This window comes from Pseudorca crassidens, chromosome 5 (assembly GCF_039906515.1).
Source record: "Pseudorca crassidens isolate mPseCra1 chromosome 5, mPseCra1.hap1, whole genome shotgun sequence".
Taxonomy (NCBI): Eukaryota; Metazoa; Chordata; class Mammalia; order Artiodactyla; family Delphinidae; genus Pseudorca; species Pseudorca crassidens.
The window spans coordinates 79,557,875-79,572,489 of NC_090300.1; the positions used below are offsets into that span (position 1 = coordinate 79,557,875).

The 14,615-nt window shown below is 37.7% G+C and overlaps 1 protein-coding gene and 1 non-coding gene across 2 annotated transcripts in view; both read right to left on the reverse strand.

Annotated features, from left to right (window-relative positions):
- Positions 1 to 14,615, reverse strand: part of UMPS (uridine monophosphate synthetase) — a 47,060-nt gene that overhangs the window by 10,863 nt on the left and 21,582 nt on the right. Inside the window, exons 4-5 of the mRNA XM_067738649.1 lie at positions 10,209 to 10,384; positions 8,529 to 8,643 (exon numbers count right to left, since the gene is read on the reverse strand). Of these exons, the coding sequence (XP_067594750.1) occupies positions 8,529 to 8,643; positions 10,209 to 10,384 (291 nt within the window). The remainder of the gene's footprint in view (positions 1 to 8,528; positions 8,644 to 10,208; positions 10,385 to 14,615) is intronic.
- TRNAG-CCC (transfer RNA glycine (anticodon CCC)) lies at positions 11,051 to 11,123 on the reverse strand. The gene has a single exon. It is a non-coding gene; the product is annotated as a tRNA-Gly (tRNA).

Here is a 14,615-nt window from a genome sequence, read left to right on the forward strand (position 1 = left end):
GTTGCAGTGTGCTGTCTGTGCAGTGCCCTGGGGTATGTAGCCTGCCAGAAACTGTCTCTTCACTTGTTAGTCCCACTGGACACAGCAACATAAGCTCCCCCTGGCCTTTAGGGCCAAGCAATCAAGGGGTGTTCCCTGGGCACTAGCCCCGTGTAAAAGCTCCCTTCCAGGAGATGAGGAAAGGGAAAGTGCGAAGATGTGCCCAATGGCTGCAACAAAGCTGAGGGGGAGTGTAAAGATGGCACCTGTGGGAAGAAGTTAAAAAGAGAGATGCTGCTGCCAGCCAAATCAGAGGGAGCGTGTGAAGATCGTGCCCCCCAGTCTCTGTCCCTGGAGGGTGTTCCAGCAAGCTCTTGGAGATGTGTGTTACAGTATATGCCTACCCCTCAGGCCAACTCGTTAAGTAAAAAAAGGCTCATTTGCTAATATTAAAGTCTGAGCACAGGCTCCCTCTGAGCTGGGCCCTGGGGCAGGTGAGTCTGAGCTTGCAAGCCTTTTAAGAGCCATTTCACTCAGATCACTACTGTCTTGTGGGTCTTGTGGACATAAGCCCCATTGATTTTCAAAGCTAGATGTTTTGGGGGGGCTCATCTTTCAGGTACAGGTCTTAAAAGTTATGATGCCCGATGTATAGTTCAAACCCTTCACTCCTCAGGGAGAAGCTCTGGGTTTTGAGTTCCACCCTGATTCTGGGTCTTCATACCAGGGGTGGGGTTAGCAGTGAGGTTGCATCCCAGCCTCTCCTACCCACTTCAATGTGGTTTTCTTCTCGTTTGCCTGATGTGTAGTCCGTGCTCAGCCAGCCTTTCCAAGGAAATTGTTCCACACACAGCTATAGACTCAGTTTGTCTGTGGGAGGAGGTCAGTTCAGGATCTTGCCATCTTGAACCAGAACCCCACTTTTTCCTTCTTTTTAAATTCTGCTGTTCCAGAAGCCTCCTATAAATGGCTTATTATTATCTTTCAAATCCAAGATGCTTTAAAAATCCCTAAAAGCCTAGATTCTAACTGTACTTATCTAGTCAAAGATTGTGGAGGCTTCCAATGAACATTAACAGTTGCCAAGCAAAGAGTACTTACTCTGTCCCAAGACATTGTGCTAAGCTGCTTTACATACATTATCTCATTAAGCCTCTCAGCAACCCTGTGAGGTTCAACAGTGTTACTACCCACATTTTACAGATCAAGAAAACGAGACCTAAGGAAGGGAAGTGACTTGTCCAAAGATACTGGAAGGGCTAGGAATACAAATCTACCTGATTCAGATAATGTTTAGCACAAATGTAGAGTTTAAAAATTGTAGAATACTAAGGCAACTATCATAAAGCCTTAGATAGGCAAGTCATTCTGCTGAGGCCTACTCTGTAGTATATAAAACCTGTAATGTGAAACTTGAGAAATGGAACAGAGACCCCCAGTCCTCCCTAACCCCAGGGGAACATCTACTTTTCTTTGGTTAACCTTCTATAATGTTTTTTGTTTAAAAATCAAAACCCCAAAAAGGTAGTATCTTTCTTTATAAGTGTGGTTATATTATTTATATAAAATAACTAGCTTCTTCAAGGTTGACAGGTATCCAACAGTTCTAGTATTTCAGGGTTTTAAGAAAAACAAGGTTTACCAAATCTATAGTCTCAGTCATTATGTTCTCAGTGTTATCATTCCACTCACAGAAACACGAACTCTTACATCTGCTCCTATACAGCATATTATCCATCTCTTCAACATCTGTGTAAGTATTTACAGAACCTTTATGGTGCACAGGGGTACTGTGCTAGAGGATATGCATTCTTCAGAAAAAGCTCTCATCCTCAAGGAGTTTGTAGCCTAGTGGGAGAGTATTCCAAAACTCTATACATGCAAAAATATATACAAGGATGTTTAGTTTGTAAAAAGTCCAAATGCAACAGGGGAATGATTAAACACATTCCAGCCCAAGTGTAACTAGGATACACTATGGAGTTGTAAAAAGGTAACTCTAGACATGGAAACGTACCACAGCAGTACATTCTCCATACTCTATGAAGCAGAGTTGTTTTGCTGAGACCCAGATGTTCACAGTTCCAAACTTAAGGCAAGAGGTGGAAAGAGGGATAGAATAAACTCCCATTCCTGTGATATGCTTTCTTGCTTAAGAAATCTTAAGCAAGATTTATTGTACAATAACCAATTCAGAAAAAATGTTTCCAGGTCACCATTTTTTCCCCATTCAAAACCAAAACAGAGGGCTTTACCTGGTGGCGTAGTGGTTGAGAGTCTGCCTGCTGATGCAGGGGACACGGGTTCGAGCCCTGGTCTGGGAGGATCCCACATGCCGCAGAGCGACTGGGCCCGTGAGCCACAACTACTGAGCCTGTGCGTCTGGAGCCTGTGCTCCGCAACGAGAGGCCATGATAGTGGGCCCGTGCACCACGATGAAGAGCAGCCCCCGCTTGCCGCAACTGGAGAAAGCCCTCACACAGAAATGAAGACCGAACACAGCCAAAAATAAATAAATTTACAAAAAAAAAAAAAAAAAACCAAAGCAGAGCAATCAAGATGGCAGAGAAGAAGAACGAGAAGCTCACCTCCTCTCACAAATACATCAAAAAATACATCTATATGTGGAACAGTTCTCACAGAATCCTACTGAATGCTGGCAGAAGACCTCAGACTTCTGAAAGGACAAAAAGAATCTCCACATAACCAGGTAGGACAAAAGAAAAAAAAAAATATAAAGGAATCTGGACAGGACCTGTACCCCCGGGAGGGAGCTGTGAAGGAGGAAAGACTCCTGTACCCCAGGGAGCCTCCTCACTGGCAGGAAAAGGGATCAAAAATGTATTTGAAGAAATTATGTCTGAAAACTTCCCAAACCTAAAGAAGGAAACACATCCAGGTACAGGAAGCACACAAGATGAACCCAAACAAACAGACCTACACCAAGACATATTATAATTAAAATGGCAAAAGTTAAAGAGAGGATTCTAAAGGCAGCAAGAGAAAAACAATTCATTACAAGGAAACCCCCATAAGGCTATCAGCTGATTTCTCTACAGAAACGTTGCAGGCCAGAAGGGAGTGGCAAAATATATTCACTCAATCATTTAGAATAGAAGGAGAGAAAGAATTTCTTAGACAAGCAAAAACTAAAAATACAGCAATACTAACCCTATCATAAAAGAAATATTGAAAGGTCTTCTTCTCTAAATAGAAAAACAAGAAGCTATATCAAAGAGAAAATTACAACCAAAAAGTAAAATCACTTACATAAGCCACTATATAGATTAAAAAGGAAAAAAATAAATTTTTTGTGTGTGAAAGTGATGATGACCACAGTGAACAGCAAAAGGATAAACATGAAGATGTAAAAGAGGACATCAAAATCATAAAATGTTGAGGAGGAGAGTTAAGAAAATGTAGATTCGTCTTTTTTTAGAACGTATTTGAGCCTATATGACTACCAGTCTAAAGCACGTAGCTATATGAAGGGGTTAACATACTTGAAAAGCAGGGTAACCACAAGTCAAAAACACAATAGATTCACAAAAACCAAAAAGAAGAGAACACAAGCATAAAATAAAAGGAAATCAAACCACAAAAGGAAAAACAAAAAGAAAAGGGGAAGAAGAGGAAATACAGAATTAACTGGAAAAAAAGATTTAAAATGGCAATAAATACACATCTATCAAGAATTACCTTAAACATCAATGGACTAAATGCCCCATTCAAAAGACACAGAGTGGCAGACTGGATAAAAAAACAAAAGCCTACAATATGCTGCCTATAAGAGACCCACTTTAGGGCAAAGGACACACAGATTGAAAGTGAAGGGGTGGAAAAAGATTTCATGCAAACGGAAATGATAAGCAGGGGTCGCAATACTTGTATCAGACAAAACAGACTTTAAAACAAAGGCCATAAAAAAAGATAAAGAAGGACACTATATAATGATAAAAGGATCAATACAAGAAGAGGATATTACTCTCGTCAACATATATGTACCTAATATAGGAGTGCCTAAATACATAAAACAAATATTAACATACATAAAGGGAGAAACTGACTGGAATACCATAATAGTAGGAGACCTTAACACCCCACTCACATCAATGGACATATCTTCCTAGACAGAAAATCAATAAGGCATCAGAGATCCTAAATGATACAACAGAACAGTTAGACTTAATTGATATTCTTAGAACCTTACATCCAAAAAACCCAGAATACACATTCTTTTCAAGTGCACATGGAACATTCTCTAGGATTGACCACATACTAGAGCACAAAGCAAGCCTCAACAAATTTAAGAGGATAGAAATTATTTCAGGCATCTTTCCTGACCACAACAGCATGAAACTAGAAATCAACCATAGAAAAAGAAAACAATTACATGGAGTCTAAACAACATGCTACTAAAAAACCAATGGGTCAATGATGAAATCAAAGAGGAAATTTAAAAAATATCTTGAGACAGATGACAATGAAAACACAACCGTACATTATCTGTGGGATGCCACAAAAGCAGTTGTTAGAGGGAACTTCATAGCGATACAAGCCTTTCTCAAAAAACTAGAAAAATCTCAAGCAACCTAATCTACCACCTAAAAGAATTAGAAAAAGAACAAACAATCTAAAGTCAGCAAAAGGAAGGAAATAATAAACATCAGAGACAAAAAAATGTAAAATAAAGATTAAAAAAACTAGATAAAATCAATAAAACTAAGAGCTTGTTCTTTGACAGTGTAAACAAAATTGACAAACCTTTGGCCAGGCTCATCAAGAAGAAAAGAGAGAGAACCTAAATAAACAAAATAAGAAAAAAGGAGAAATAAACAATACTGCAGAAATACAAAACACTGTAAGAGAATATTATGAACAAGTACATGCCAACAAATTTGCCAACCTAGAAGAAATGGACAAGTTTTTCTAGAAACATACAGCCCACCAAAACTGAATCAAGAAGAAATAAATAATCTGAACAGACCAATCACTAGAAGTGAAATAGAATCTATAAAAAAAAACAAAAACAAAAAACTCCTTACAAACAAAAGTTCAGGACCAGGTGGCTTCACAGGCAAATTCTATCAAACACATAAAGAAGAACTTATACCAATCCTTCTCAAAATCTTCCAAAAGATTGAAAAGGAGGGAACACTCTCAAAGACATTCTGTGAAGCCACCATCACCCTGATACCAAAATGAGACAAATATACCACCAAAAAAAAAATTACAGGCCAATATCTTTGATGAATACAGATGCAAAAAACTACTAGCAAAACCAAATAAAATATTAGCAAAATATTAGCCACCCAAATCCAACAACACATAAAAAAGATCATGCACCACAACCAAGTTGGATTCACCCCAGGATCACAAGTATGGTTCAACAAATGCAAATCAATTAATGTGACACATCACACTAACAAAGAAAAGACAAAAATCACATGATCATCTAAATAGACACAGAAAAAGCATTTGATAAAATTCAACATCCATTCATGATAAAAACTCTTACCAAGGTGGGTAACATAACATAATAAAAGCTATTTATGACAAACCCACAGCCAATATAATACTCAACAGTGAAAAGCTGAAATCCTTCCTGCTAAAATCTGGAACAAGGTTGCCTACTCTCATGACTTCTATTCAACATAGTATTGGAATTCAGACAAGAAAAAGAAACAAAAGGTATCCAAATTGTAAGGGAAGACGTAAAACTGTCATTCTATGCAGATGACATGAGACTATATATAGAAAACCCTAAAGAACTGATAAATTCAGCAAGGTAGCAGGATACAAGATTAACATACAGAAATGGGTTGCATTTCTTTACACTAACAACACAATATCAGAAAGGGAATGTAAAAAAACAATACCTTTTAAAATCATACAAAAAAAAAAAACCTTAGGAATAAAGCTGACCAAGGAGGTGAAAGATTTATATGCTGAGAACTATAAAAATTAATAAAGGAAATTGAAGATGATTTAAAGAAATGGAAAGATATCCCAGGCTCTTGGATTAGAAGAATATCATTAAAATGGACATACTACCCAAAGCAATCTACAGATTTAATGGGATCCCTATCAAATTACCCATGACATTTTTCACAGAACTAGAACAAGTAATCCTAAAACTTATATGGAACCAAAAAAGACCCAGAATTGCCAAAGCAATCCTGAGAAAAAAGAACAAAGCAGGAGGCATAAACCTCCCAGACTTCGGACAATACTACAAAGCTACAGTAATCAAAACAGTGTGGAACTGGCATGAAAACAGACATGTATCAATGGAACAGAAATAGAGAGCCCAGAAATAAACCTACATACCTATGGTCAATCTTGACAAAGAAGACGAGAATATACAATGGAGAAAAGACAATCTCTGCAGCAAGTGGTGTTGAGAATGCTGGACAGCCATATGTAAATCAATGAAGTTAGAACATACCCTCACACCATGCACAAAAATAAACTCAATATGGCTTAAAGACTTAAATATATGACATGACACCATAAAACTCCTAGAAGAGAACATAGGCAAAACATTCTCTGACATAAACCATACTAATGTTTTCTTAGGTCAGTCCCAAGGCAATAGAATAAAAGCAAAAATAAACAAATGGGACCTAATCAAACTTACAAGCTTTTGCACAGCAAAGGAGACCATAAACAAAACGAAAAGACAAACTACAGAATGGGAGAAAATATTTGCAAACAATGTGACTGATAAGGGCTTGATTTCAGAAAATATACAAACAGCTCATGCAACTCAACAACAATAAAAAAAACCAACCCAATCAAAAAATGGGCAGGAGGGGGCTTCCCTGGTGGGGCAGTGGTTGAGAATCTGCCTGCCAATGCAGGGGACACAGGTTTGAGCCCTGGTCTGGGAAGATCCCACATGCCGCGGAGCAACTGGGCCAGTGAGCCACAATTACTGAGCCTGCACTTCTGGAACCTGTGCTCCGCAATGAGAGGCTGCGATAGTGAGAGGCCTGCACACCGCGATGAAGAGTGGCCCCCACTTGCCACGGCTGGAGAAGGCCCTCATGCAGAAACGAAGACCCAACACAGCCATAAATAAATAAATTAATTAATTTTAAAAAAATGGTCAGGAGACCTAAATAGACCTTTCTCCAAAGAAGACATACATATGGCCAACAGGCACATAAAAAGACGTTCAATATCACTAATTATTAGAGAAATGCAAATCAAACCTACAATGAGGTACCACCTCACACATGTCAGAATAGCCATCATTAAGAAGTCTATAAATAACAATGCTGGAGAGGGTGTGGACAAAAGGGAACCTAACTACACTGTTGGTGGGAATGTACATTGGGGCAGCCATTATGGAGAACAGTAAGGAGGTTCCTCAGAAAACTAAAAATAGAGTTGCCATATGATCCAGCAATCCCACTCCTATCTGGACAAAGCTATAATTCAAAAAGATACATGCACCCCTGTGTTCATAGAGGCACTGTTCACAATAGCCAAGACATGGAAACAACCTTAATGGCCATCAACAGATGAATGGATAAAGAAGTCATACACACACACACACACACACACACACACGAATACTACTCAGCCATAAGAAAGAACAAAATGCCATCTGCAGCACCATGGATAGGCCTAGGCATTATCATACTACGTGTAGTAAGTCAGAAAGAGAACGACAAATACCCTGTGATACCACTTATACGTGGAATCTAAAATATGACACAAATGAACATATCCACGAAACAGAAACAGACTCACTGACACAGAGAACAGACTTGTGGTTGCCAAGTGGGAGGTGGGGTGGGAAAGGGATGGAGTGGGAGTTTGGGGTTAGCAGATGCAATCTATTATATATAGAGTGGATAAACAACAAGGGCCTACTGTATATCACAGGGAACTATATTTAGTATTCTGTGATAAACCATAATGGAAAAGAATACTTAAAAAATGTATATATACGTATAACTTAATCACTTTTCTGCACAGCAGAAATGAACACATTGTAAATCAACTATATTTCAATTACTATATTACTTTTTTAAAAGTAAAAAAACAAAACAACTTTGAACCCCCAAAAGGACATTTAATAACCTAGATTACTCCTTCACTGACTAGAGACTATCATTGAGAAAGTTTGCTCTTTTTCTTTTAGCCATTGCAACTGCATTTCTCAGACTGCTAAAAGTGTTAACGTGTTCAGGTAAGTTTGGATGACATGACAGAACCAGGTATCTCCACACTGAAGAACCACAATAAACATTAGCACATCAAAGGCTCTGCAAAGTCCTAAACAAATGTCTGATTTTGTTTAACCTAGAGCATTCCTCCTTGAGCACAGAACACCTTTTTTGGCAGCATATTTGGAACATCAGTTGGGAACAATTAAAATTATCAGTTTCTGGGCATTTTTCAACAAAAAGTAGCTTTCTAGATTTTCATCCTAAAATTAGACTGCAAGCTATTTTGTATATCTAGGTTTTATTTTGTCCTTGCTGACTTGGGTAAAGAAGCATTTTGGAAAAACCATTACCAATGAATAGACTTACCTCCTGCTTCTAACTGAACTCCTGGAGTCAAGTGAAGAAATTCTGGTTTCATGCTTACTCGGGAGCCAGAAATAAAACCAACCACAAATTCAGAATGCTCTTCAGCCATTCTCACCTAAATGGAATGTAATAAAAGATTACAAGAAAGCACTTAACCACACAGAATGTAAGAAACTTTATTTTATAGATGCATTTCCTCATTTCATATTAAACTAATTACATCTAAAACGGGTAATCTTAGATATCAATCTACACACTTGCTCCATTAAGACCACCCTGAAATAACACCTTCCGTCCCCTTCTCCTATAACCAAACACTGAAAACACTAAAAATCTTATATTATGTGCATCTAAAATCTAGATGCTGCATCGTTACTTATTTGTAATAATGCTTGGGGACCTACCTACTTCCAAAAAGGATACAAGTAGTACTCTAGAATACATTTATAATGGTATAAAACCACACTGACTTACTGCCTATCTACATAGATATTCAAGGACAGCCACCACATAAAAAACCACTATGTTGTTAAGAGCTAGCTAAAGAAATCTTACCTCTACAGCTTTCCCTCTTCTTTAACATTTGCCAATAACTTGTCTCCACAATTTATCTACCATTACCTCACATTCATAGAGCCTCCCTAGAAGGTCTGCCTGACTTTCTAATTTGGCTCTTCCCTGAGGCCCAGACTGTTCCATTCTTGCCACTAAGTACTACCACCAACCAAAAATCAATGTATTGTCCTTGAGCCAGATCCAGAATGCCAAATATTAGCACTGGACTCATGGACCCTCTGCTATGAGAGTTGGGAAATCATAGACATTTATGGTCAATTCAGGGGTGCTGTTAAAACCTGGCCCTAGGGCCATATGAATTCTTCACAGTTCCACAGGCTTTGAAATATGAAACATAAATTCCCATGTAAAAATTAAAATTTTATTAAAAATTCCTGTTACTTTAAAAAGTAATAGTCTTTAAAATATCTGCAAAGATAATCCATCCATCTTTCTAGGTGACTATCCAACTATGAACCTTGCCCAGAGGAGAATGTAAAGAGGAGCTTTATAACTAGATGATTATCCATCTCTCATTTTTTTCTGGCATGCAGGGGGTTGGAGCTGGGCTCCACCAACCATGTATGGTGTTAAGGATTTTTAATAATGGGGAGCTACTAAAGGAAACAATGTGTCTGGACTCTAGTTAAGAGCTCTCCCATACAATACCAATCAATATCAAAGACTGAAAAGGTGAGCTGCTTCATGTGGGCTGCTGTCATGAGAATGTGCATCTGTGTGTGACTCGGGAGAGTCCAAGAAACTGCGTATCTGGGAAAAAGCTATTCAATTTCAATTCATGGTGAAAGGGAAAAAACTCCTCTATCTTAAAGACCAGGTAAATACAGACATATGTTTATTTGACCCAATATCTGTGTTTCAATGTTTCTCTCTTAGAGTACAGTTCAAATTTCTTTGGTGTACACTACAAGATATAAAATGCTATTAACCATCAGGATATTCTAGCCAACTAGTATTAATATACTGTCACACAAACAGCAGGTGATTTTTTTGTTTTTGACAGCAATTCCATAGACCCCAAATTAAGGTATTTTCTTCCCCTGTAACATCTAGTGTCACAGCCCCGGCCTTCAGTTGCCCCAATCTCTCTCCTCTGTCACTTACCGCTGCTTCAGTATAGCTCCCAGTGGCCAAGGAGCCAGCAGAGCTCATTTCTGCAATGAGTAAGCATGCCCGGTGCAGGGGCAGGCCTACTTCTCCCAGGCCTTTCACAACTCCTGAGCCTGGAACCACATGAGCGTTTACTAGATCTGCCCAAGAAGCTATTTTAAAGACACCACCTATGAAAAGGGGAAAATGGTATCTGTCAATTTCCAAACAAAATCCCTTAACTTTTACCCAACCAACCAACTACAATATGGAAATAATCTCCTAGTAACATGTCAATGTAATAGCGAAACACTTCAAGAATTTTAGTGATTATCAGTGGACCTACTTGTGAAAAATTTATCTGTCCACCTGGTTAGCTGGTTGAGAAATCACAAGGAGAAAAAAATCTTATAAGTTCTACACTTAGTTTACTAGCAAAACTGATAAGACTGTTTTTCCTTGCAGGCTGATGCTTGTGACTACCAATAAGATTTATGCAACTGGAAAGGGTCCAGTGAAGACAGGTTGTTTGTTGAGTGGAAGATATCAATTGAAATTCCTCTGAAGATGACAAATTTTCATTCTGTAGGGATCTCTCAGAAACTTTACCATCTCTCAAATCTACTTGTTCCTTAGGTCTCTTTAGCTCTTCAAATTTCAATAGACAATTGTATTCATTTTAAAAGCAGACAACAGTAACCCAAGTAGATTTTTGAAAAAAAACTATATGCAAACTTATAGAAAGTTTGTATAACTCTTTCAACAATCTTTTTTTTTAAAGTATTTATTTATTGATTTGGCTGTGCCGGGTCTTACTTGCGGCATGCGGGCTCTTAGTTGCAGCATGCGGGATCTAGTTCCCTGACCAGGGATTGAACCTGGGCCCCATGCATTGGGAGTGCAAAGTCTTAACCACTGGACCACCAGGGAAGTCCCAACAGTCAATACCTTTAGCACATGAAGAAAGTCATTACAGCAAATCTCTCCTAAGGAAATAGCTTAAGAATATGTATGTATTACTTTAAGAAAAATTGTTGTCTCAAAAGATGCTTATAACTGTTAAATAACATAAAATGTCCGTTGTAAGGGTAAGTGAAAAAAGAGATATACCCAATATAACAGAAAGTTGCATAGAAGAATGGGTAAAGAATTGGTAAAGAATTAAGCACTTTTTAAAACTAATGTATGCTCTACCTTGAGCTATTTGACAAAATTTTTTAAAAAGGATGCATATCAACAGATCTTTTTCTGTTAAAAATAAATCTTACTTTATACTACCTTTTCCTTGTCTCCTATATCTGCAATTTTCATTCTTTGAATATTCAGAACTCATTGTGTTCTGCAGGGCCAACATCTGTCATTTTTGCCTGCCTAGAACCCATGTCCCCTTCTTCTGGCATAAGCACAGCCATTTTCTTTAGGGAAATAACCCCTAACTATACCTTGGGGTTCAAGAAGTTTACATAAATAGCCTCACAATGATCAAGGGATCAACCCTAGAAGATGAAGACATAACAACCGTAAATATTTATGTACCCAACACAGGAGCACCTCAATACATAAGGCAAATGCTCACAGCCGTGAAAGGGGAAATCAACTGTAACACAATAATAGTGGGGGAATTTAACACCCCACTTATACCAAATGGACAGATCATCCAGACAGAAAACTAATAAGGAAACAAAAGCCTTAAATGACACGTTAGACCAGATACACTTAATCGATATTTACAGAACATTCCATCCGAAAGCAGCGGAATATACTTTCTTCTCAAGTGCACAAGGAACATTCTCCAGGACAGATCACATCTTGGTTCACAAATCAAGCCTCAGTAAATTTAAGAAATTGAAATCGTATCAAGCAACTTTCCAACCACAACACTATGAGATTAGAAAGCAATTACAGGAAACAAACTGTAAAACACAAACACATGGAGGCTAAGCAATATGCTATAAATAACCAAGAGATCAATGAAGAAATCAAAAAATACCTAGAAACAAATGACAAAGAAAACACGACGACCCAAAACCTATGGGATGCAACAAAAGCAGTTCTAAAAGGGAAGTTTACAGCAATACAATCCTACCTCAAGAAACAAGAAAAATGTCAAATAAACAACCTAACCTTATACATAAAGCAACTAGAGAAAGAAGAACAAAAAACCCGCAAAGTTAGTAGAAGGAAAGAAATCATAAAGATCAGAGCAGAAATAAATAGAAACAAAGGAAACAATAGCAGAGATCAATAAAACTAAAAGCTGGTACTTTGAGAAGATAAACAAAATTGATAAACCTTTAGCCAGACTCATCAAGAAATAGAGAAGACTCAAATCAATAAAATTAGAAATGAAAAAGAAGTTATAACTGACACTGCAGAAATACAAAGGATCATAAGAGACTACCACAAGCCACTATATGGCAATAAAATGGACAACCTGGAATGGACAAATTCTTAGAAAAGTACAACCTTCCAAGACTGAACCAGGAAGAAATAGAAAATACGAACACACCAATCACAAATAATGAAATTGAAACTGTGAATAAAAATCTTCCAACAAACAAAAGCTCAGGACCAGATGGCTTCACATGCGAATTCTAGTAAACATTTAGAGAAGAGCTAACACCGATCCTTCTCAAATTCTTCCAAAAAACTGCAGAGGGAGGAACACTCCCAAACTCACTGCACGAGGCCACCATCACCCTGATACCAAAAACAGACAAAGATATCACAACAAAAGAAAATCACAGGCCAATATCACTGATGAACACAGACGCAAAAATCCTTAACAAAATACTAGCAAACCGAATCCAACACATTAAAAGGATCATACACCATGATCAAGTGGGATTTATCCCAGGGATGCAAGGATTCTTCAATATATGCAAATCAATCAATGGGATACACCATATTAACAAACTGAAGAATAAAAGCCACATGATCACCTCAGTTGATGCAGAAAAAGCTTTCAACAAAATTCAACACCCATTTATGATAAAAACTCTCCAGAAAGTGGGCATAGAGGGAACTTACCTCAACATAATAAAGGCCATATACGACAAACCCACAGCAAACCATTCTCAATGGTGAAAAACTGAAAGCATTTCCTCTAAGATCAGGAACAAGACAAGGATGTCCACTCTTGCCAGTATTCAACAGTTTTGGAAGTCCTAGCTATGGCAATCAGAGAAAAGAAATAAAAGGAATCCAAATTGGAAAAGAAGAAATAAAACACTCACTGTTTGCAGATGTTTGCAGATGACATGATACTATACATAGAAAATCCTAAAGATGCTACCAGAAAACTACTAGAGCTAATCAATGAATTTAGTAAAGTCGCAGGATACAAAATTAATACACAGAAATCTCTGGCATTCCTATACACTAGCAACGAAAGATCAGAAAGAGAAATTAAGGAAACAATCCCATTTACCATTGCAACAAAAAGAATAAAATACCTAGGAATAAACCTAAGGAGTCAAAAGATCTGTGTACAAAAAACTATAAGATACTAATGAAAGAAATCAAAGACAACAAAAACAGATGGAGAGATATACCATGTTCTTGGATTGGAAGAATCAATATTGTGAAAATGACTATACTACCCAAAGCAATCTACATATTCGATGCAATCCCTCTCAAATTACCAATGGCATTTTTCACAGAACTAGAACAGAAAATTTTGCCTTTTGTATGGAAACACAGAAGACCCTGAATAGCTAAAGCAATCTTGAGAAAGAAAAACAGAGCTGGAGGAATCAGGCTCCCTGACTTCAGTCTACAATACAAAGCTACAGTAATCAAGACAGTATGGTACTGGCATAAAAACAGAAATATAAACCAGTGGAACAGGATAGAAAGCCCAGAGATAAACACACACCTATGGTCACCTAATCTATGACAAAGGAAGCAAGAATATGCAATGGAGAAATGACAGCCTCTTCAATACGTGGTGCTGGAAAAACCTGACAGCTACATTTTAAAGAATGAAATTAGAACACTCCCTAACACCATACAGAAAAATAAACTCAAAATGGATTAAAGACCTGAATGTAAGGCCAGATACTATAAAACCCTAAGAGGAAAACACAGGCAGAACACTCTCTGACGTAAATCGCAGCAAGATCTTTTTTGACTTCCCTCCTAAAGTAATGAAAATAAGAACAAAAATAAACAAATGGGACCTAATTAAACTCAAAAGTTTTTGCACAGCAAGTGAAACCATAAACAAAACAAAAAGACAACCCACAGAATGGGAGAAAATATTTGCAAACAAAGTAACTGACAAAGGATTAATCTCCAAAATATACAAACAGCTCATGCAGCTCAATATCAAAAAACAAAGAACCCAATCAAAAAACGGGCAGAAGACCTTAATAGACATTTCTCCAAAGAAGACATACAAATGGCCAACAAACACAGGAG